General features: G+C 34.7%; 1 protein-coding gene across 1 annotated transcript in view; it reads left to right on the forward strand.

The window, feature by feature from the left end:
- Positions 1–25573, forward strand: part of ADAM18 (ADAM metallopeptidase domain 18) — a 153022-nt gene that overhangs the window by 24177 nt on the left and 103272 nt on the right. Inside the window, exons 4-7 of the mRNA XM_016959382.3 lie at positions 358–436; positions 801–877; positions 1842–2019; positions 20627–20692. Coding sequence (XP_016814871.2) covers positions 358–436; positions 801–877; positions 1842–2019; positions 20627–20692 — 400 coding nt within the window. The remainder of the gene's footprint in view (positions 1–357; positions 437–800; positions 878–1841; positions 2020–20626; positions 20693–25573) is intronic.

Consider the following 25573-nt stretch of genomic DNA (forward strand, 5'->3'; position numbering starts at 1 on the left):
TGTCACAAAGACTAAGGCTTTTTGTCTCTTGCCTAACTCTTGAATCCCAGCACCTACATGAGGGTCCGTCAGATAGTGAACACTCAGTACATTTGTTGAACGTCATCATACACAGCTATACACACATATGTCTGATGCAGAGGAATCCCAGAGTCTGTCCCAGTGCTAAGTCTAAACTCTTTGATTCACCAGTTCTATGAATTTCAACTGTTATGCCTCACTAAAATCACTCAATGAAATCATGCCATTATATAAAGCTAATTAAATCGTGTTATATAAAATGTATGTAATATTTGTTTTTAAACATTTATATTAAGATTATGATTCAAACTTTTTTATTATTTCTTGGTTTTTTAGATCATTCTTACCCCAGAACTTTCTGGTTTATACATATAATGAAACTGGATCTTTGCATTCTGAGTCTCCATATTTTATGGTAAAGTAAGATACCTTATTTTTTTTGTTAAAGTGGTTATATTATTACCATTAGAATGTGTTTCATGTTGACAGTTTAATACAAATGTTTTATCCTTGCTGACATGTTACTGACTTTTGTACATAGAAATGGCATGTGATAGAGATGAAACCCAGGTACAAGAGAATATTCACAGACACTCTCTTGTACCTGTGGTGCAAAATAAAGAGAATTGTCACAAATCTTTTTTTTTCTGAAAATAAGCGTTAATAATTAATGATCTTATTATTAAATCTTTTAATATTTTGAATCTTCTGACATGCTTGACAATACATTTTTTATTCACAACGAATTTATATACTTGCCTTTCTATACTGTTTTTCAGATGCATTGCCATTACCAAGGATATGCTGCCGAATTTCCAGATTCATTTGTGACACTCAGTATATGTTCTGGTCTCAGGTAATAGCACCTTATAAGAAATCTATAGATGGAGAACTTAAGATATTCTTTAAAACAAAACTTAGTGACTAGCAGACACAAATCGTGAAAGTTTAAGGGAAATCAAAATGGAAAGTTTTCTTTCTAACAGCTTTATTCTATTTGTATTAATGTTAATACTTAGACCTAAGGGCCTATTCCCATGAAATCAATCCAGGGTTATCGTGGAAAATGGAATAGTTTCATGGAAGAAAACTTTAAAATATCTCCTTAAGTATGATTGTTGCATTCTGCATCTGTTTTCTCAAATAGTTATGGAAAATGGCATTAGTTAGTTATATAAATATAATAGGAAAATATAGTATGGTCTCAGCTTAGTACCAGATATAAAACAACTAGTTAAGAAGATCCCTCAGGAATAAAGGATAGGGATAAGTGATTTCTGTTAGTGATGCTGGGAGGCTCACTTATGATAAGTTCATCAGGAAAAAAAGGATCCGGAGCAGAGAAAAAATGCTCCCTCTAACTTTCCTTTGGTTTCAGTTGCCTGATTTCCAGAATTTATTCACATCAACTCAGAAACTTGGCATTCTCTGAATGTGGTTTTTATAGATAACGACCTCTTTAGATATATAGTCTACATACATGCTGTCCCTTATCAAACCTCTGGAAGAACAGGAACGTTATTCCTGGAATCCTCAACAAATATATTTGTGGCAAATTTGGCCTTAATTAATGTGATAGCCTTACAAAAATGTTCTTCATTGCATTTAGATCTTTAAAATTTAAGCAAAACGAAGCCAGATATGGTGGCTCTTACTAATGATAAACTGCCCCCCCAAAAAAAATAATGGAAAAAGAAAATGGGCTTAAAATGTGTTCTTTAGTATAGTTTTTTATTTCTTATGCCATTTCAGATTATCATTTTGAAGGGATCATTTGTGGGATTTTTATAACTATTTTCTTATGCCTTCTAAATTTTCAGGGGATTTCTCCAGTTTGAAAATGTCAGTTATGGAATTGAACCAGTAGAATCTTCAGCAAGATTTGAGCATATAATTTATCAAATGAAAAATAATGATCCAAATGTATCCATTTTAGCAGTAAATTACAGTCATATTTGGCAGAAAGACCAGCCCTACAAAGTTCCTTTAAACTCACAGGTGACTGTCATCATTCTGATGTTATGACATACTAGAACATTGCCTGTGTAGTTTTCTTTTAAATCATGAAAGGAATTTAGTTAGCTGTTGAGTAGGAATATTAAATTTTATGTATTTTTCTACCTTTAAATAAAACATTGAAACTTCATCTAAAATATTTGGAAAGTTACATATTTCAAGCTTAATATTTTATGATGTATTATGTAACATTAATTTTTATATTTTTTTCAAACAAAATGATACTATTGAAAAAGTTTAGAAATGCAGAAAGAACAGAGTCACTGTTATTCTAGTACCTTGGTAAAATTACTTTTAATATTTTGTTATATATCTTACATAATACCTGAACCTATCTTTCTAAAATGCACAGCCATTTGCATGTTGCTCGATGCTCTTAATTTGCTGGTAGACTAGGTATAGAATTCTTGCTGGCAGTTTCTTTCTTTCAGCTCTTTGAATATTTCAATCCATCACCATGTGGTCTCTGTTTTTTCTGATAAAAATATTCTATTATTCTTATTGAGAATTCCTTGGACAAAATGAGTTGCTTCTCTTTTGTTTCTTTTGAGATTCTTCCTTTGCCTTTGTCTTATGGCAGTGTGCTTATCATGTTTCTATGAATGGATCTCTTTGTGTTTACCATACTTGGAGCTCAAAGCACTTCTTGGGTCTTTAAATGGATGTGTTTTGAAATTAAATTAGCTTGTGTGAATCCTGAAAAAAAAAAAAATCCTGTGAAGCTATGAAACCAACTATCTGTATGGTTCCTAGAGACTTCACACTTTTATTCTACTTTAAAATTTGTTTCCATTTTGTAGTTCATTATTGCCAAAAGTATTTACTGGGATAAATAAAAAAAGCATTCTTCTCAGGTTTCTGGTTTCAGGTAAGAGATATGGAAAGCTGGAAACAGCATTGCTTCCACATATACATCAGAGTAAAAGTTGGGCAAACTGCACATTAATGATTTTTATGGAATACATCAAAAAGCTGAGGTTGCAGATTAAATCATTATCCAACATGTGGAGGAAAAGAAAAGTGCCTATAGGTTGTGATGGGAACCAAATGTATAAAAAATAGAGTTTTTCTTTTTCCTTTTTTTGTGACCACAGTTAATTTGGTATCAGTTCAAAATAACCTGCTAGGACTATATGATGTTCTTTCTAAGCCTCATGATAACCACAAAGCAAACATTTTTAACAGACACACTAAAAGTGGAAAGCAAGAAATCAAAACATACTTGATAGAGAAAAAATCGCTTAACCACAAAGGAAGATAGCAAGACATGAAAAAAATGAAGAAGTTTATACAAAACAACTAGAAAACAAATAAGAATATGGTAATACCAACTTCTTACCCATAAACAATTACCTTGAATGTAAATGAATTATACTATCCAGCTAAAAGAAATAATGTGGCTTAATTAGTGAAAAAAAAAATGGGAGGGAGGAGAGCAAAGATGGCCAACTGGACACAGCCAGGAAGGTTATCTCCCACCGGAAAACCAGACAAAGAAGATCAACACATTCTGAGCAAATCTTTGGAAGGAAGGAATTGAGGGTGGGTGGAGGGAGGATGTAGACCCTGTGCTGAATGGGGAGGAAGCTGGGAACCCTGCACAGGGCTGTTAAGAACTGGGACTCATCCCTGGCTCCCAGCAGCTCCTAGGGAAGAGGTGAGTTAAATGTTAGAGGAGTGGCCCACTCTCACTATAAAAACCTCCAGAATTCTAGCTGCAGGAGACCCCATGACCCCCACAGACACTTGATCTGGCAGGGAGAGCTGCTTGGAGAAGTGGCAGGGACAGGACCCCAGCCTGTGCAGAACCCAGGGGGTTTGGTTCAGGAAGAGCTGCAGTGGAATAAAGCCAGGAGCGCTCATACCCCAAGGCTCTTCACACTCCTCTAGGTGGCTTTGGTTTTTGTTGATTGTTGGACCTGGACAAAACAGGCCTGCCTTGCCTGTGGGACAAGGCCATTCTGATTTGAGCACCCTACTGTCTGACATATTCTTCTGGGGTTCCTCCTTGGCTACATTCATTTGCAGCACAACCTCAGATGCCCAACCTGAATGCCTCCCTATTGCTGCTGCCATAGCTCCTTCATCGGCAGACCCTGCCTAACCATTGGAGAGATTTAGCAAATGGGCTCTTGCCAACATGCATGTGCTAATAGCCTCCTCCCACCACTTTGTTGGTGCACACTCACCCATAGCCTCCCCCATTATTTTTCTGGTATGTGTGCATGGACCTTGCTGTTGCAGCCTCACCCCTGCCAGTACCTGTACACATGCAGACCCCATAGAGCTACCACTGCTAGAACACACCTGGATGCGTGGACTCCACCATGTCTCCCTGTTGCTGCTGCCATGCATGCATGCATCGAACCCAACATGCCACTACCACCACAGGTACATACATGCATGCAGACTCTGCTACACCACTGGCCAGCCACTGCTGGTCTGCATGCAGGAGTGCAGACCCTGCTGCCATCACCCTGACAGAGCACTTTTGACAGCACCCCCAAATGGAATGTTGTTGCCAGCATATCAGGAATAACTTGGCCTCTCAAGCACAGCAGGTGCTTAACCTTGATGGGCCAAAGAACAAAGCCATGGGCCTGATTTCAGACCCCCAGGGTTAGAGCATGCAGCCCAGGAGTACTAAACCAAGTATGAGCCCTCTAAAATCATCCAGAAACAAAGTCGGTTGACTGAACCCAACTTACAAACATGGTCAAACCCTCAAAGCATCAAAGAATATAGAAGCAAAAAGCCCCACCCAAAGGACAAAAACTTTAAACAAACATCAGCCCACACAGATCAGGAAGAACCAGCACAAGAACTCTGGCAACTCAGAAGCCAGAGTGTCTTCCTACCTACAAATGACTGTACTGTATCTCTGTCAATGGTTCTTAACCAAGCTGAAATGACTGAAATTACATACTTAGAATTCAGAATCTGGATGGCAATAAAGATCATCAAGATTTAGGAGAAAGTTGAAACCCAATCTAAGGAATCTAAAGAATCCAATTAAACAATGAGGAGGTGAAAGAGGATATAGCCATTTAAAGAAAGAATCAAACTGCTATAATAAAGCTGAAAAATTCACTAGAAGAGTTTCATAGTACAATCAGAAGTATTAACAACAGAATAGACAAAACTAAAGAAATAATTTCAGAGCTCAAAAACTGTTTTGTCAAATCAATTCAGTCAGACAAAAATAAAGAAAAAATGCAAAAGAATGAATAAAACCTCTGAGAAATATGGGATTATGTAAAGAGAACGAACCTATGATTGTCATCCCTGAAATGGAGTGAAAGAGAGAGAGCAAGCAACTTGGAAAACATATTTGAGGATTTTTTCACAAACTATTTCCAAACTTTACTAGAAAGGTTATCATCCAAATTTAGGAAATTCAGAGAACCCCAGGAAAATGCTATACGAGACAACCATCCCAAGACACATAGTCATCAGATTCTCCAAACTCAATGTGAAAGAAAAAATATTGCAAATAGAGACAAGGGGCAGGCCACCTACAAAGAACACCCCATTAGGTGAAGAGTAGATTTCTCAGCAAAACCCTGTGAGCCAGAAGAGATTGAGAGCCTATATTCAGCATTCTTAAAGAAAATAAATTTCAACCAAGAATTAAATATCCATCCAAACTAAACTTCATAAGCAAAGAAGAAATAAAATCCTTTTCAGACAAGCAAATGCAGAGAGAATTTGTTCCACCAGACCCTGCTTTACAAGAGGCCCTTAAGGGAATGCTAAACATGGAAACAAAAGACCATACAGGGCACAAAAGAACACCAAGTACATAGACAGTTGACACTATAGAGAAACTACACAATCAAATCTTCTTAACAGCCAGCTAACAACACAATAACAGGATCAAATCTGCACATATCAATATTAACTTTGAATGTAAAGGGGAAAAACACCCCACATAAAAGCATGGCAAGTTGCATGAAGAAGCAAGACCCAACTGTATAATTTCTTCAAGGGATCTATTTCACATTCAATGACACCCATAGATTCAAAGCAAGAGATGGAGAAAAATCTACCAAGCAAACTGAAAACACAAAACACAGAGTTGCTATTCTAATTTTAGACGGAATAAACTGTAAACCAACAACAATCAAAATGGACAAAGAGCACTGCATAGTGATAAAGGGTTCATATCAACAAGAAGATTTAACTATCCTAAACAGATTTTCACTTAACACTGGCACACCCAGATTCATAAAGCAAGTTCTTGGAGACCTACAAAGAGATGTAGATAACTGTGCAATAACAGTAGGAGACTTCAACACTCCGCTGACAGCATTAGACAAAATATTAAGGCAGAAAACTAACAAAAATATCTGGGACCTAAACTCAGCATTTGACCAAATGGACCTAACATACATCTACAAATCACTCCACCCTAAGAACAGAATATACATTTTTCTCATGGGCACATGGCATGTACTCTAAAATCAACCACATGCTCGACCATAATGCAATTCTCAACAAATTTAAAAAAAAAAACATACGGACCACACTTTTTGGAACACAGTACAATAAAGATAGAAGTTCACACCAAGAAGATCTCTAAAAACCATACAATTACATGAAAAGTCAGCAACTTACTCCTGAATGACTTTTGGATAAATGATGAAATTAAGGCAGAAATCAAGAAATTCTTTTAAACCAATGAAAACAAAGATACAACATACCAGAATCTCATTCAGTAGCAGGTTGTTTAACAAAATCCCACATGAGCATCTCAGCAGATACAGAAAAGACTTTCAATAAAATTCAATATCCTGTTATGTAAAGAACCCTTAACAAACTAGGTATTGAAGGAACATACTTCAAAATAATGAGTCATCTATGACAAACCCGCAGTAAACATACTCAACAGGCAAAAGCTGGAAGCATTCCCCTTAAGAATCAGAACAAGACAAGCATGCCCACACTCACCACTCCCATTCAACATAGTACTAGAAGACCTCACCAGAGCAATCACGTAAGAGAAAGTAATAAAAGGCATTCAAATAGGAAGAGAAGAGGTCAATCTCTCTCTCTTCATGGATGATATGATTTTATACCTTGAAAACCCCATAGTCTCTGCCCAAAGGCTCTTAGATGTGGCAAACAACTTCAGCAAAGTTTCAGGATACAAAATCAATATAAAAAAAAACAAGTAGCACTTGTATAAGCTAATAACAACCAAACTGAGGGGCAAATCAAGAACACAATCTCATTCACATTAGCCACAAAAAAAATACCTAGGAATATAGATAATCAGAGAGGTGAAAGATCTGTATAATGAGAATCACAAAACATTGCTGAAAGAAATCAGGTGACAGACACAAATGGGGAAAATATTTTATGCCCATGGTTAGGAAGGAAGGATCAATATTGTTAAAATGGGCCAGCCACAGTGGCTCATGCCTGTAATCTCAGCACTTTGGGAGGCTGAGGCAGGCAGATGATCTGTTGTCAGGAGTTTGAGACCAGCCTGGCCAACATGGTGAAACCTTGTCTCTACAAAAAACAAAAAAAATTAGTCAAGAGTGGTGGCATGCATGTGTATTCCCATGTATTCCCAGTTACTGGAAAGGCTGAGGCAGGAGAATCACTTGAACCCAGGAAGCTGAGGTTGCAGTGAGCCAAGATGGCACTACTGCACTCCAGCCTGGGTGACAGAACAAGACTCCGTCTCAAAAAGAAAAAAAATTGTTAAAATGACAGTGCATCCCAAAACAATTTACAGATTCAATGCTATTCCTATCAAACAACCAACAACGTTTTTCACGCAATTAGACAAAACTATTCTAAAATTCATATGGGACCAAAAAAAGAGCCTGAATAGCCAAAGGAATTCTGAGCTAAAAGAACAAAGCTGCAATCATCACATTATCCAACTTCTAACTAGACTTTAAGGAGGTAACCAAAACAGCATGGTACTGGTAGAAAAACAGAAACATAGACCAAATGGAACAGGTTAGAACCCAGAAATAAAGCTGCACATCTACAACCATCTTATCTTCAACAGCATCAACAATAACAAACAACTGGGAAAATAATTTCTATTCAATAAATGTGCTGGGATAACTGGCTAGTCACATGCAAAAGATTGAAGATGAACCCCTTCCTTTCACAATATACAAAAATCAAATCAAGATGTATTAAAGACTTAAAAGTAAAAGCTAAAACTATAAAAACTCCAAAATAAAACCTAAGAAATATCACTCTGAACATAGGCCGTAGCAAAGATTTTATGATGAAGATGCCAAAAGCAATTGTAACAAAACCAAAAATTGACAATTGGGACCTAATTAAACTGAAAAGCTTCTGCACAGCAAAAGAAACAATCAACAGAGTAAACAGACAACCTACAGAATGGGAGAAAACATTCACAAAGTATGAATCCAGCAAATGTCTAATATCTAAAATTTACAAGAAAAAAAAATCCTATTTAAAAATAAGCAAAGGACATGAACAAGCACATTTCAAGAGAAAACATACATGCAGCCAACAAGCATATGAAAAAATGCTCATCATCAGTAATCATTAGAGAAATACAAATCATAACCACAATGAGATACCATTCCATACCAGTTAGAATGGCTATTACTAAAAAGAAAAAGTTACAGATACTCACGAGGCTGTGGAGATAAGGGAACACTTGTGCACTGCTGATGAGAATGTAAATTAGTTCAGGCACTGTGGAAAGCAGATTGGAAATTTCTCAGAGAACATGGAACTACCATTCGAACCAGCAACTCCATTATTGGGTATATACCCAAAGGAATAAAAATCATTCCACCATAAAAACACATGCACACATATACTTATCATAGTACTATTCACAGTAGCAAAGACATAGTATCAATCTAGATGTCCATCAGTGATGGAATGCACAATGAAAATCTGTTACATATGCACCATGGAATACTACACAGCCATAAATAATACTGAAATTATGTTCTGTGTAGCAATATGAATGGACTTGGAGGCCATTATTCTAAGCAAAGTAGTGCAGAAATAGTAACTCAAATACCACATGTTCTCACTGATAAGTGGGAGGTAAACATCGAGTACACATAGACACAAAGAAGGGAACAATAGACACTGGGCCTACTAGAGAATGTAGGGTGGGAACCTATTGGGTACAATGCTCATTACCTGGGTGACACATTGATCTGTGCATTAAACCCCTGTGACATGCAATTTACCTATGTATCAAACCAGCACTTCTATCCCTCCAAACCTAAAATAAAAATTGGAAATGAATAAAGTTAATAAAACCAGAAACCCTAAAACAAGACCTATTTGACGCCTCCAAAGACTCACTTTGTCTGTAAGTATACACATAGACTGAAAGTAAATGGATGAAAAGTATATATTTAATACAAATAAAAACCAAAATAAACTAGTATTGTGGGATCTGGCCAGCAGCCCACAATGCAACGAGGCTCTCTGTTCCCAGGTGGATCGGCAGGTTGAGAAATAATAGACACACACAAGCTAGTGAAAGCTGGGTCCAGGGGGGTCACCGCCTTCTGGTCCCGCGGTGCCAACAATGCATTCGCTATACCAGCATTTATTATTAAGTTTAGTAAGGGTGGGGGTAGGTTAGTGAGGGATTTAGGGTCATTTGATTGTGAGGTGAGATGGTCACATGGGGATGAACTAATTCTTTAACATAACATCTGTATGCAGAAGTACAGTACACAGAGATAAGAATTTACAATATAGTGTGTGCATCAGTAATTTCTAACAGAGCCTTAAAACAGAAACACAGTCTTTCCATAACCTGTGATTAGCAAGATATTAATCAGCAGTAACAGTTGCAGCAAAAGCTGGTTACAAACAATCCATAGAAACACGACGTGAAGCTAGACAACCGGTTAGACCAGAAATTCTCAGAAGGGAGTATGCCTTAACCCTAAAGAGGCCTAGAAGAGCCGTGGCAAGATGAGGGCGTTTATAGCCCTGTCTTATCTGTATGGACAGGTGCCCCCCATGCGTCCGTTTATAGACTCCCGCAAGGGTCACATTCCATTCCCAGAGCTATGAACATCTGCTTTTCTGGGATAGGAATCTTGGTGATGTGAAACCTCCCCGACTGCACGTTCATTCATAGGCTCTCTGCAGGGGGAAGCACATCACGCGCTGTTGGCTCATTCTGGCAGTCCAACTTGGCATTGTCTTTGCACAATCCTGCATACAACTTTGTGTTTACAATAATCAGGAGCATTTCATCTTTTATCGAGCAATAGTTTCAGGGGGTCTCCCTACAAATTAGGAGTAGCTATACTTAGATAAAAATATTCTCCAAGGAAAAAAGTATAAAAAAAGACTAACAAGGGCATTATATAATGACAAAGTGGTCAATACAAGAAAAGGATAAAACAATCACAAATATCTTTGCACCCAATATTGTAGCACCTAAATAGATAAAGCAAACATTAATAGATCTAAAGGAAAAGATAGACACATATACAATAATAGGGGATTTCAACACCTCACTTTCAGTATAGGAGGAAACATGCAGGTATAAAATCCACAAAGAAATACCACGTTTTAACTCTACTCAAGATAAAAGCGACCGAATGGACATTTACAGGAGATCTGATCCAACAACTTCAGAATTCACATGTTTTTCAACTGCTTATGGAGCATTCTCCAGGATAAGTCATATTCTGTGACACAAAACAAGTCTTAACAAAGTTTTTAAAAATTGAAATTGTATTGAATAGTTTTTCTAACTATAATGGGATAAAACTAGAAATCAGTTATAAGAGAAACATTGGAAACTGTACAAATACATGGAAATTAAAAGCAACATGCTCCACATAAAAAAATCAGTATCATTTCTATATGCCAATAGTAACCTATCTGATAAAGAATTCAAGAAAACAATCCCATTTATAATACCTACAAAAATGAAATAACTATTAGTAAGTTTTTATAAGGAGATTGAAGATCTCCACATGAAAACTATAAAACATGGATGAAAGAAATTGAAATAGACACAGTAAATGGAAAGATATTTAATGTTCATGAATTGGAATAATTAATATTGTTAAAATGTTCATATTACTTAAAGAGACTTACAGATTCAATGCAATTTCTGTCAAAATTCTAATACCAGTCTTTACAGAAATAGAAAAAAGTCAATCCTAAAATGTATATGTAACAAGAGAACACCCCACATATCTAAAGCAATCTTGAGCAAAAAGAGGAAAATATACTATAAAGCTATAGTAACTGAAACAGCATGGTATTGGCATTAAAACAGACACATAGACCAATGAAACAATATAGGGAGCCCAGAAACAGAACTATGCATTTACAGCCATCCTTTTTTATTTTTTATTTTTTGACAATGGTGCCAAGAACTCACAACAGAGAAAGGACAGTCTCTTCAATATATGGTGCTGGGAAAACTGAATATTCACACACAAAAGAGTGAAAGTAAATTCCCATCTCTGAACTTATACAAAAAGATCAAAATGTATTAAAGATTTAAGCTTAAAACCCCAGACCATGAAATTATTAGATGATAAGCCTAAACGAAACACTATATGACATAGGTCTGAGCAAAGATTTTTTTAGACAGGACCTCAAAAGCACATGCAACAAAAGCAAAAAAAAAAAAAAAATCACAAAACAAAACAAAGAAAAAACGTAAAAAAAACCAACAACCAACCAACCAAACAAAAACACTACAACAAACTAAAAAGCTTTTGCTTGCAAATGGGCAAGGTATTTGAACAGGTAAACATACTTTCTCAAAAGAACACATACAAGTAGCCAACTGTTATATTAAAAATATAACAATTTATATATTATATATGTAATATAATATATACATTATATAATAATTTATATATTAAAATATATAACATATATTTATATATTGTTATATATAAAAATATAACTATATATTAAAAAAGAAATGAAATCCTATCAGCGGCAACAGCATAGATGAACTGATTAACTGGAGGCCTTTATCTTAAATGAGACAAGTCAGACACAGAAAGATAAACACTGGATGTAGTTACTTATAAATGGGATATAAATACTGTGCACACAGAGATGTAGAGTGTGGAATGATAGACAATAGAGATTTGAATGGGTGAGGAGGTGAGAGGGGTAGATAGTGAGAGAATATTTAATGGATACAATATACATTATTTGGGTGATGGATACCCTAAAAGCTCTGAGTTCACCACTACACAATCTATGCATAGAACAAAATTATGTACATTTATATGCCAAAAAGACAAGCTACAGACCTGGAAAATGTGACAATGGACTGATATCTAGACTGTATAAATAACTCAAAAGCCAACATTTAAAAAATACAATTAAAGAATAGCCAAAACATTAAGAGGCATTTCACTGAAGAGGACATAGACATGGCAAAAACAAAATGAAACAAAATAAAAATACATTAAAATATTTACATCATCACTACCCATTAGAAAAATGCAAATTAAGAACATCATCAGATACTATTACATACTTAATAGAGCAGCTGAGTTTTTTAAATGTGACATGAACACATGCATGACAAAATCACACACACACACACACACACACACACACACACACTGTACTCATGTCAATGTCCTGGTTTTGATAAGTTTATGACCACTGGGGAAAACTGGATGAATGACACATGAGTTCCCTGATCTTTGGCATTTTCTAGTGTTTCAATTTTTTTTTATTTTTAAGTATAAAATATGGAAGATAAAAATCTATTAATATAATAATTTTGGAAGTTAATTTTATTGCAGGTAACATCCAATAATATTGTGAATATTATTTTAATTTATTTAAATGCTCAGATACTAAAGATATTTATTTTTGTTTTGAGACTAACAAGAATATAAAGTCACAATAGTAATGACATGGAATCAACCTAAATGCCCATCAGTAATACACTGGATAAAGAAAATATGGTACGTATACACCATGGAATACTATGCAGCCATACAAAAGAATGAGATCATGTAATTGCAGGGATATGGATGGAGCTGGAAGCTGTTATCCTCATCAAACTAAAGCAGGAACAGAAAACCAAACACTGAATGTTCTTTTATAAGTGGGAGCTAAATGATGAGAACACATGGACACATGTGGGGAAACAACACACACTGGGGTCTGTCAGAGGGTGGAGGATGAGAAGAGGAAGAGGATCAGGAAGAAAAGCTAATGGATGCTGGCCTTAATACTTGGGTGATGGGATGATCTGAGCAGCAAACCACCATGGCACATGTTTACCTATGTAACAGACCTGCACGTCCTGTACATGTACCCCTGAACTTAAAATAAAAGTAGGAGATTTTAAAAAAGTGTATATATACATATATATTTAATTTCCAACTTTTATTTTTAACTACTTCTACTTAAAAGTTATTGACAAAACTGGTTGTTTTTCTAAAAACAAGTACATCAGCACACAAGGCAAAATTATATTCTCATTGATTAAAAACAGCATAAGTAAAATTATATGTAATATATTATATATATTATATACATAATTTTACATATATAATATACATAATACATATATATAATGGCCTCTAGAAAGATTCCATTGAAAATGTTCACAATTTTAAATGTATTAACCATAAAATGCAATTTTGAAAAAATCATAGGCAATGTAATGAAAATATTAAGATGATATTGAAAAATATATTGCTCTAAAATATCAGAAATATAGCATTAGAAGGAGAGACACCTAAGAAAATAAAGCACATGAGAATCTATCAAGAGCAAATATTTTACTTATGCAATTTTTAATCATTGAGAATTTGTCTTGTGTGCTGTTATATTTGTTTAGAAAAACATCTAGTTTTGTCAATAACTTGTAAGTAGTTTTAGTTATATCAAAATAATACAATCAAACTTATTAATTTTTCATGTCATATCTTATTTAATGCTATTTACAATCATGCTTGTCATATTTTACAGATACATAACTGAGGTTACAATAAGTTACATAACTTAATAGAAGGCACAGAGATAAAAGATTTAGAGGAATCGTATACAACACACACTGATGTTTGTAAACCTCTAAGACTTTCTAGTTTTCCAGGTTACCAGTCTGTATATATTTATATATATATTTTTTCATTTCAGTTGCTTTTTGGTATGAGGGGACAGTTACATGGATGAATTGTATAGTGGTGATGTCTGAGATTTACTCCACCCATCACTTGAGTAGTGTTCATTGTACCCAATATGTGGCTTTTAATCCCTCACTCCCCCTCTCACCTTCCCCATTTCTGAATCTCCAATTTCCATGATACCACTCTGTATGCCTTTGCATACCACTTAAAAGTGAGAAGATATAGTATCTGTTTTTCCATTCCTGAGTTACTTCACTTAGAATAATGGCCTCCTCCATTCAAGTTGCTGCAAAAGACATTATTTCATTCTTTTTTATGGCTGAGTAGCATTCCATGGTGTATACATTATCCACTCACTGATTGATGTTCACTTAGGTTGGTTCCATATCTTTGAAATAATGAATTGTGCTGGAGTAAACATATGTGTGCAGCATTCTTTTTGATATAATTTTTTTGGGGGATAATCAACAGTGGGTTTGGTAGATCTACTTTTACTTCTTTGAGAAATCCCCATACTGCTTTTCCATAGTAGTTGTACTAATTTACATTCCCACCAGCAGTATGTACATATACTCCTGAGCTTGAAATAAGTTCCGTTTTCACCACATGCACACATTTTTTTTTTTAGTTTTTTAATAATGACTATTCTGGCTGGGATAAAGTGGTATCTCATTATAATTTTTTTGTTTGTTTTTTGTTTTTGTTTTTGTTTTGAGACGGAGTCTCGCTCTGTCGCCCAGGCTGGAGTGCAGTGGGGTGATCTCGGCTCACTGCAAGCTTCGCCTCCCGGGTTCACGCCACTCCTTTGCCTCAGCTTCCTGAGTAGCTGGGACTACAGACACCTGCCACCATGCCCGGCTAATTTTTTGTATTTTTAGTAGAGAAGCGGTTTCACAGTGTTAGCCAGGATGGTGTTGATCTCCTGACCTCGTGATCCACCTGCCTTGGCCTCCGAAAGTGCTGGGATTATCATTATAGTTTTAATTTGCATTTCCGTGTTGATTAGTGATGTTTAGCATTTTTCATGTTTGTTGGCCATTTGTATATCTTCTTTTGAGAAAGGCCTATTTGTGTAATTTGCCTACTTTATGGTGGGATTATTTGTTTTTATCTTGCTGATTTGTTTGAGTTCCTTGTATATTTTGGATATTAGTGCTCTGTCAGATGCATGGTTTACAAATATTTTCTCCCCTTCTTTAGGTTGTCTGTTTGTTCTGATGATTATTTCTTTTTCTGTGCAGAAGCTTTTTAGTTTAATGATGTCCCATTTATTCATCTTTGTTGCATTTGCTTTTGGGGTCTTAGTCATAATTTCTTTGCCTAGGGCAATGTCCAGAAGAGTTTTTCCTAAGCTTTCTTCTAGAATTTTTATGGTTTCAGGTGTTAAATTTAAGTCTTTGATCCATCTTGAGTTGATTTTTGTATATGGTGAGAGAGATAGGGATGCAGTTTCCTTCTTCCACATGTGGCTATCCAGTATTCCCAGCGTCATTCATTGAATAGAGGGTCCTTCCCCCAATTTATGTTTTTGTGTGCTTTGCTGAAGATCAGTTGGTGGTATTTGGCTTTATTTCTGGGTTCTCTAGTATATTCCATTGGTCTATGTATCTACTTTTATACCAGTACAATGCTATTTTGGTTAGTAAAGCTTTGTAGTGTGGTTTGAAGTCAGGTCATGTAGCGTCTCTAGATATGTTATTTTGCTTAAGAATGCTGATATGTTTCTGTATCCTCCCAAATCTCATGTGAAATTGTAATCCCCAGTGTTGGAGGTGGGGCCTCGTGGAAGGTGATTAGATCACGGAGGTGGTTTCTCATGGCTTAACACCATCCTCCTAGTGCTGTTCTGGTGGTAGAGTTCTCAGGAGATCTGGTTGTTTAAAAGTGTGTAGCACCTCCCCTGCTCTCTCTTTTTCCTGCTCCGTCCATGTAAGACATGCCTGCTTTTCCTTTGCCTTCCACCATGATTGAAAGTTTTCTGAGGTTTCCCAGAAGCTGTCATGCTTCCTGTACAGCCTGTGGAACCGTAAGCCAATTAAATCTCTTCTTTATAAATCACCCAGTCTCAGGTATTCTTTTATAGCAGTGCAAGAATGGACTAATAAAATTGCTTTGGCTATTCAGGCTCTTCTTTGGTTCCATGTGAATTTTAGGATTACTTTTTTCTAATTCTGTGAAAACTGATCTTGGTATTTTGATAGGAATTGCTTGAATATGTAGATTGCTTTTGGCAGTAGGTAATTTTCACAATGTTGATTCTTCCATCCATGAGCATGGGATGAATTTCCAGTTGTTTCTGCTATCTAGGATTTAGTGTTCTGTAGTTTTTCTAGTAAAGAGCTTTCACCTCCTTGGGTAGGTATATTCTTAATTATTTTATTTTATTTTTGCAGCTGTTGTAAAAGGGATTGAGATCTCGATTTGATTCTCAGCTTGGTCATTGTTGGTGTACAGCCATGCTACTAATTTGTGTACATTGATTTTGTAACCTGAGACTTTACATAATTCACTGGTCAAATGTAGGAGTCTTCTAGAGGAGCCTTTTAGGGTTTTTTAGGTATATGATTATAACATTGGTAGACAGAGTTAGCTTGACTTTCTATTTTCCAATTTGGATTTCCTCTATTTATGTCTTTTGCCTGATTGCTGTGGCTAGGACTTCCAGCACTATGTTGAATAGAAGTAGTGAAAGTATCCTTCTTTGTCTTTTTCCAGTTCTTGGGGAATGCTTTCAGCTTTTTACCCATTCAGTATGATGCTCTCTGTGGGTTTGTCATATATAGCTTTTATTATTTTGAGGTATGTTCCTTCTATGCCTAGTTTGTTGAATTTTTTTATTATAAAGAGATGCTGGATTTTATTGCTTTTTTCAGCATCTGTAGAGATTATTATTTTCAATTTTTTATGTGGTGAATCACATTTATGGACATGCATATAGTGATCCATCCCTCCTGCATCCGTGAGGTGAAACCTTCTGATCATGGGTGAATTATCTTTTTGATGTGTTATTGGATTCTATTTGCTAGTATTTTGTTGAGGATTTTTGCATCTGTGCTCTCAATACTTTGCAATAGTTTCAGTAGGATTGGTATCAATTGTTGTTTGAATATCTGGTAGAATTTGGTTGTGAATTCCTGTGGCCTTGGGTTTTCTTTGGCAGTTTTTTAAAATTAGTGACTCAATCTCACTGATGGATATTGGTCTAGTCAGGATTTCTATTTCATCTTGATTCAAGCTAGTAGGGTTGTGTGTTTCCAGAAATTTATCCATTTCTTCCAGATTTTCTAGTTTGTGTGCATAGAAGTGTTCATAGTAGTCTTGGATGATCTTTTATATTTCTGTGATGTCAGGTGTAATATTTTCATTTTTATTTCTAAACCTTCTTTTAATCTTGTCTCCTCTTGGCTAATGGAACTAATGGTCTATTAGTTTTGTTAATCTTTTCAAAGAACCAAGTTTTCATTTCATTGATCATTTTAATATTTTTGTTTCAATTTCATTTAAACCTGCTCCGATCTTTGTTGTTTCTTTCCTTCTGCTAGCTTTGGGTTTGGTTTGTTCTTATTTCTCTAGTTCGTTGAGGTTGAGATTACATTGTCAATTTGTGGTCTTTCAGTCTTTTTGATATAGGCATTTGGTGCTATAAACTTTCCTCTCAGTGCTGCATTTGCTGTATCCCAGAGGTTTTCATAATTTGTATTACTATTATCATTCATTTTGAAGAATTTTTAAATTTTCATCTTGAGTTTATTGTTAACCCCCAAATCATTCAGGATCAGGTTGTTTAAAATTCTTGTATTTCTATAGTTTTGAGGGTTCCTTCTGGAGTTGATTTTTAATTTTACTCCACTGTGTCTGAGAAGATACTTGATATAATTTTTATTTTTAAAAAATTTATTGAGACTTATTTTGTGGCCTATCATATTATCTGTCTTGGAGAATGTTCTATGTGCTGATGAGAAGAATATAGTTCTTGGGTCAAATAGTTTGTAAATATGTGTTAGGTCCATTTGTTCTAGAGTATGGTTTAAGTCCTATGTTTCTTTGTTGACTTTCTGCCTTGAAATCTGTCTAGTGCTGTCAGGGGAGTGTTGAAGTCATCCACTATTATTGTGTTGCCGTCTATCTCTTTTCATAGGACTAGTAGTCATTGTTTTATGAATGTGGGAGCACCAAAGTTAGATGCATATATATATGCATATATATGTAGGATTATAATATCTTCTTGTTGGATTGATCCTTTTGTTCTCACACTGCTGATAAAGACATACCCGAGACTGCGTAATTTATAAAGTAAAAAGGTTTCATGGATTCACAGCTCCACATGGCTGGGGAGACCTCACAATCATGGCAGAAGATGAAGGAAGAGCAAAGGGACATCTTACATGTCAGCAGGCAAGAGAGCTTGGGCAAGGGAACTCCCGCAGAAGATCTCATGAGACTTATTCACTTCAATGAGAACAGTATGGGGGAAACTGCCCCCATGATTCAATTATCCCCACCTGACCCCACCTTTGACAGATGGGGATTATTACCATATTTGGGTGGGGACACAGTCAAACCATATCAACATCCTTTTGTCTTTTAAAACTGTTTTTGCTTAAAAGTCTATTTTATCTAAGAATAGCACCTCCTACTTGCCTTTAGTTTCTATTTGTCTGGAATGTCCTTTCCACCCCTTTGCCTTGAATCTATAAGAATCTTTACATGTTAGGTGAGTCTCTAGAAGACAGCAGATGTTCGGTTTGTGATTTTTTTTTAATCCATTCTGCAAATCTGTGTCTTCTAAGTGGTGTATTTAGACCACTTACATTCAACATTAATATTGAGATGTGAGATACTGTTCCAGTCATGCTGATTGTCACAAAGATACTTTGTATTCTTCATTGTGTTATTGTTTTATAGGTCCTATGCATTGTATGCTTTCAAGAGGTCCTATTCTGGTGTATATTGACATTTTGTTTTAAGATGTACAACTCCTTTTAGCATTTCTTCTAGGGCTGATCTAGTAGTAACAAATTCCCTTAGCATTTGCTTGTCTGAAAAAGACTTTACTTATCCTTCATTTATAAAACTTAGTTTTGCTGGCTACAAAATTCTTGGCAGAGTTATTCTTTATAAAGAGACTAAAGATGAATGTCAACACTTCTTGTTTGCAAGGTTTCTGCTTAGAAAGTTAAACTTTTTAGTCATTAAATATCAATTTTAATAATTATATAATTTTGATTATTTTAGTGCCCCCTTTTCTCACTCAACATTATTTCAGTTTGAGCAATAAGTTGTATGGTCATGCAATAGTATGATCACAAAAAACACACCAATAACAAAAGTTTAAAAGACCAAACTCACATATCTTAGAATATTGAAAAAAAATGAGAGTCCCCTTTTTTACAAAATTGCAGTATACATGTATACACAAAGAGAGGATATATAGATGGATAGATAAATAAACATGTATGTCTTGATAAACGATAGACTGATAGATTTAGATGATGAATAGACTGATAGATCAATAGATAGATACATAGATAGATAGATAGATAGATAGATAGATAAACAACAATAGATATATGAGATGAGGCATACTTTACTTTCCCATGGAAATATAAACCAACCTATTTAAACAGAGACTCTATCCAGTAAGTTTGGCTTATTTGTTTGCTTGTTTACTTATTTTAACTTAGACTATTCTATTGCAGATTCAACACCCTCTTTACTCTTGTATTTTGTGGCTAGTAAATATGCTATCAAAGAAGAAATTTCTCCGAAGTTTCTATATGTGAGAAGGCACTTCAGCTTGTTAGAAATAAAGCTCATGTAAAATTATCAATAAAGTGTTAAATGAGGATGTAATAATTGATGATTTATAGGTGATAATCATATGAGTACACAGGGAAGAACAGAATGTAAAATATCAGAAATAATTCAATAGGTCCAGAGCATAGGCTTTGTGTGTCATTTGATATAAAGCAATAATTATTGATTGTGCTAAGATAATAACCTATAAATCATCAATTTTTAATAGACAAATCACAATATTTACCTGAATTTCAGTGTAGACTATGAGTTCTCAAATATTTCCTATATCTTTATGAATGGACAATTTTCAGTATGCCACAGTTAGTGTTGCTATAGTCCCTCATAAGACAGTCAGTGAAAAATGTTCAAAGTGTAGAGTTGTCAGCAGATGAAGACAGCAGAAGTTGTATTTTTATGTTTATGTTTTTTTTTTCTCATTCAGCATTAACGGAGACTAGACCCTTACATTACTCTAGCAGGTTCATTGTAAATATTTTAAGCTTGGAATATGTTTTGAAGTAAAATTTTCTACATCGGAATTAATTTTTATACTTAAGTCCTCATGAAAATCTTATATGCAATTTTTTGCTGTCTTTACATGTCATCTTTTTCTCTTAAATTCAATATATGTTAACATTTTATAAATCTCTGTTGTTGTTGTTTTCCAGATAAAAAATCTTTCAAAACTATTACCCCAATATCTGGAAATATACATTATAGTGGAAAAAGCTTTGGTAAGTATGCTTTCAAGAGGTCTTTCAAGAAGGAACTAAGTATGCTTTCAAGAAAGAACTTTCCTTCTTGCCTTCCTGTCTTCTCCCTTTTCTCTCTTCCTCCTTCTTTCCCTTCCTCCATTGTCTCCTTATTTTCTCCCTCTCCTCTCTTTTCCTCCCCTCCCCTCTGTCTTCCCTTTCCTTCCTCTACCCCTCCTTCACTCACTCCCTTTGTTTTCCTCCCTCCCTCCCTTCCTTCCTTGCTTCCTTCCTTCCTCTTTCTTTCACTCTTTCTTTCTTTTTATAACTTAGTGAAAGTTTTGTTTTAATTTTAAAGACATAATACAATTTTCTTAATATTTTAAAATAAAAGATATTTTATTTTAGGGGTGTTACATAAATCAACATTTGTGACCTTTTACAACCAATTATGAGTAACAGCCCAAACTAGCCTAGAATGCCCTACACTATCTGCTTCCTCCACTCCAGCTCACTCAGTATCTCTTTGACTTTAACTCCTAATGGGCCATCCTTTCTCTCAATCTGCTCCATCCTTTCTGGTCACATTGTTTTATTGAATACACATTTTTACCATCTTATAAAGCATATTCACTTGTTATTTTCTCTTTTGCAAAGTTTTCAACTAATTCAGTTTGTTGCCTTAATGTCATTTTAAAACCTTTATTGCTAACAAAAATTTCACTTCAATAATAGTAGTGTTTATATTTTTTATTATTCTTAAAATATGTTTCAGCATAGTTTTTGAATAAATACACTTCTGGTTTTAAATGTATATTTATTTTTAAAATTAGTACTATTATGTATTTACAAAATGCAAAACACAGACTAATCACTGGAAATTCTACTTTCAAGAATTCATATTTTAATGGAAAAGACAGATATGCAACCAAATAATTATGATGCACTACGTACATTATGTATGTGTATATATAAGTTATATATATACTTATATATCTATATATATACTCACAAAGTAACAGGATAGAATTGAGAAAGATGTAGGAATTGTTAAAGAAAGCCTTCATAGAATAGATTTTTAGATGAATGACTAGCATTTAGCAGATAAATATAATACAATCAGGTAGATCCAAAAGTGTAAATTGTAGATTATATATTCTATAGCATCTAGGTTATTTTGTTAATATAATGTCTTTAAGATTTATTCACATTGTTGCCCATAACAGTAGTTTATTTCTTGTATACTAACGTGAAGAATACCACAATTTGGTGCTATTATGAATAAAATTATCACCAATCTTGCTCATGTCTTTTGGTAGACATAATTTCTTTTGGTATCTGCCTAGGAGTGAAATTGTTATATCATGGGATTGGTATGTTACCTTTAGACAATATTGGCAAACAGTTGAAAAGTTATTATACTAATTTCGTATTCTATCAGCATTGTATGAAAGGTCCAGGAATTCTGTATCATTACAAACATTACAATTTATAAACTTTAAAAAATCTTAGCCATTTTAGTGGATATATAGTGATATCATATGGTGGTTTTTAGGTGCATTTAACACATGATTGAGTTTGAGCATATTTTCATACCATTGTTTATTATTTGGATTTTTTGAAGAGTAAATGTATAAGTTTTTACCCATTTTAATAGTTTCCTTACTATTTTGTGGGGATTCCTTATATATTCCAAATATGAGGACTTTTTCACATAGCTGTATTAAGGCTATTTTCTTCCAGTCTGTGGCTTAATTTTACACTCATTTAATGATGTCTTTTGATAGACATGCATTCTGAACCACAGTTAATTTAAGTCCAATTTATGTTTTCTTAATTTCCTTTTGTTTTTAAGAAATATTTTCTTATTCCAAGGACATAATTTTACTTTCTTCCATATCATTTTATGTATTTTTCTTTACCTTTTAAAATAAGTTTTATGGTATATTTTTAATTGAGAAATGTGTACGCTGTGAGGCAGGGTTCTCTTTTTTCCATATAGACATCCATTTGCTCCATCTCCACTTACGGAAAATGTCTCTTACTCCATTCAGTTGTGTTAGCAATTTTTAAAAATTATGTAGTAGAATTGTGTGTGGCCTATTCCTTAGGTTGCTGTTCACTTCCATTGCCCTATTTCTGTTTTATTGAATCAATAATTCACTGTGTTCATTACTGTAGCTTTATTGTTATATAATTTATTTGGTTTTGTCCTTTTTCTAATCTTAATTATTGCTTTGACTATTCTGGGCCCCTTTTATTTAAATCCATTTTAGAATCACCCTCTAAAATTTTCCAAAAATACTGTAATTTTGATTTTGGAATTACATTGAATGGTTAGCTCACTTTGGAAAGAATTGTGAACTTAACAATATTGAGTCATCCAATCTCTGAATAAGGAGAACCCCCTCACATACATCTTTACATTTTTTGTTAATTCCTTTCGTCAGTGTTCTATAGTGTTCTTGAACATCTTTGTTAGTTTTATTGTTATGCATTTGATGATTTTGTGATGCCCTAGTAAATGGTATTCTTAATTTAACATTTAAGTATTTTTGCCCTGGTTTATGAAAACATAGTTGACACACAATTTATCTTATATCCTGTTATTTTTTGCATAACTTACTTGTTAATTCTTGTGTTTCATTTTTTGTAGATTTTTTAATGTTCTATGTACACATATTATTTATGAATTTTAATTGTTTTAATTTCAAATTTTAATTTTTAATTTTTTACTTTTTCAATTTTTACTCCTTTTTGCATTTATGTATACATGTATTTAGTAATTTATCTATTTATTTTATTTTTATTTCATTTTATTGTTTTATTGTCCTTGCTTGACTCTGCAGTACAATGTTAAATAGACTGATGTGTATATTCCTAAATTTTCCCCTAACTTACAGATTAACTATTTTCGCTAAGTTTCATGTTAGCTCTTAGTTTTTGGTAGGTGATCTTTATAATATTGGGAAGGCTCCCTTATATTCCCTGTTTTCCAAGATTTTTGTCATGGATAGCTGTTTTTCATCAAATTTTTTTTCTGCTCTTACAGAGATAATCAATGGATATAGAGAACCATACTTGTTTTTCTAAAATACACCCTACTTATCACATTTTAATCAATTTTTACAAATAACTGGATCTTTTATTTAATATTTTGTTTTTGATTTTAGGGTTTATGTTCATGAAATAATGGTATGCTATATTCCTTTCTTATGATTTTTCTCCTTGTTATCAAGATTATCCTAGCCTCATCAAATAAGTTAGTGAGTTTTCTTCTTCTTATAGTCTCTTCGAGAATTTAGATATTATAAGTATGACCCCTTCCACATATAGTTGGAAGAATTTACTCTGAAACCCTGTAGACCTTAAGTTTTCTTTGAGGAAATATTTTAAAGTACACATTAAATTTCTTTACATATGATATACATAGGGAAGTTGGTATTTTCTTTAAACTTGTTTTACTTTCTACAAGTTAGATTGCTATGGTTTGAATGTGTCCCCTTCATAATTCATGTATTGAAACATAATGGCCAATGTTATGACTTTAAGGCATGAGGCAATTCTGTCATGAAAGCTTCTTCCCTCGTGTATGGGATTAAGTCTCTTATAAAAGAGACTTCATGCAGCATTCTGTAGCTTGCCTTTCTGCTTTCCTTCCCACGAGGACATAGCAAAAAGGTCCTCACCAGACCTGTTTGTGGTGCCTTGATGTGAGACTTCTCAGCCTCTAGGACTATGAACAATAAATCTGTGTTCTTTACAAACTACCCAATCTGTCATATTCTGTCATAGCAGCACAAATGGACCAAGACAGAAATTGGTATCAGGAGTGGGCGTTGCCACTGCAAATGCTTAAAAATGTGGAAATAGTTTTGGTACCTGGCAATGGGTTGAAGCAGGAGCTGTTTTGAAGTAAATAATGGAAAAAGCTTGTATTACTGAAAATGGAGAATGAAGGGTGATTCTGATGAGAGCTCATAAGAAGAGAAGTAGGGAAGTTGTGAATCTTTTTAGAGATTAGTGGTTATGAACAGTTTTTAGAAATTACTTAAGTGGTCATGAACAGAATGCTGGTAGAAATATGGACAGTAAAGGCTGTTCTTATGAGAGCTCAGATGGAAGTGAGGTCCAAGGTATTGGAAACTGGGAGAAAGGCCACTCTTGTTATAAAGTGGCCAATCACTTGGCTGAATTATGCCCATGCTGTACAACTTTGTGGAAGTCAGAACTTAAGAATGATGAACTCAGGTATTTGGCAAAAGAAATCTCTAAGCAGCAAGGTGTTCAGGATGCTGCATGGCTTTTCCTACTTATTTATAGTAAAATTTGAGACAAGATAAATGGTTTAAATATGGATTTATAATTAAAACGGAAGAAGAATGTAAAGATTTGAAAAACTCTCAGCCTTGCCCTGTAAAAAAAAAAAGGTGGGGGATGGGGGGTTGGGGGAAGTATGTATGGGAGAGAATAGCAAGAGTGTGTCAAGTGACCTTTAAAGAAAATTTGTGTGGATAGAGCAAGTCAGCTGCTATTTATCAACACAAGAGGAGAATAACCCCAAAGACATTTTGGAGATCTTCAAGGCTGCCTTCCCATTACAAGCCCAGAGTGCTGGGGATTTGTAAGCAAGACAGGTTAAAGAGAGAAGCCAGAATGCTTATAGGACCTTGAGACTTGCACACCAGGGCCACCTCAGGTCTAAGATCCTTGCATCACAGCCAGGCACTTCTCTGCTGCCCTGGCTTTAGCTCAGCTGGGCCCAGGTACATCTCAGACTGTGGTTTCAAAGGGTGCAGACTGTGAACCTTGGCTGTGTCCACCTGGTGCTAACTCTCCAGGCTCACAGAGTACAAGAGCTGTGGTGGCATGGCTACTTCCACCTATAAGTCAAAGGATGCCTCAGAGAGACCCCACTAAGGC

Source organism: Pan troglodytes, chromosome 7, assembly GCF_028858775.2.
Source record: "Pan troglodytes isolate AG18354 chromosome 7, NHGRI_mPanTro3-v2.0_pri, whole genome shotgun sequence".
Lineage (NCBI taxonomy): Eukaryota > Metazoa > Chordata > Mammalia > Primates > Hominidae > Pan > Pan troglodytes.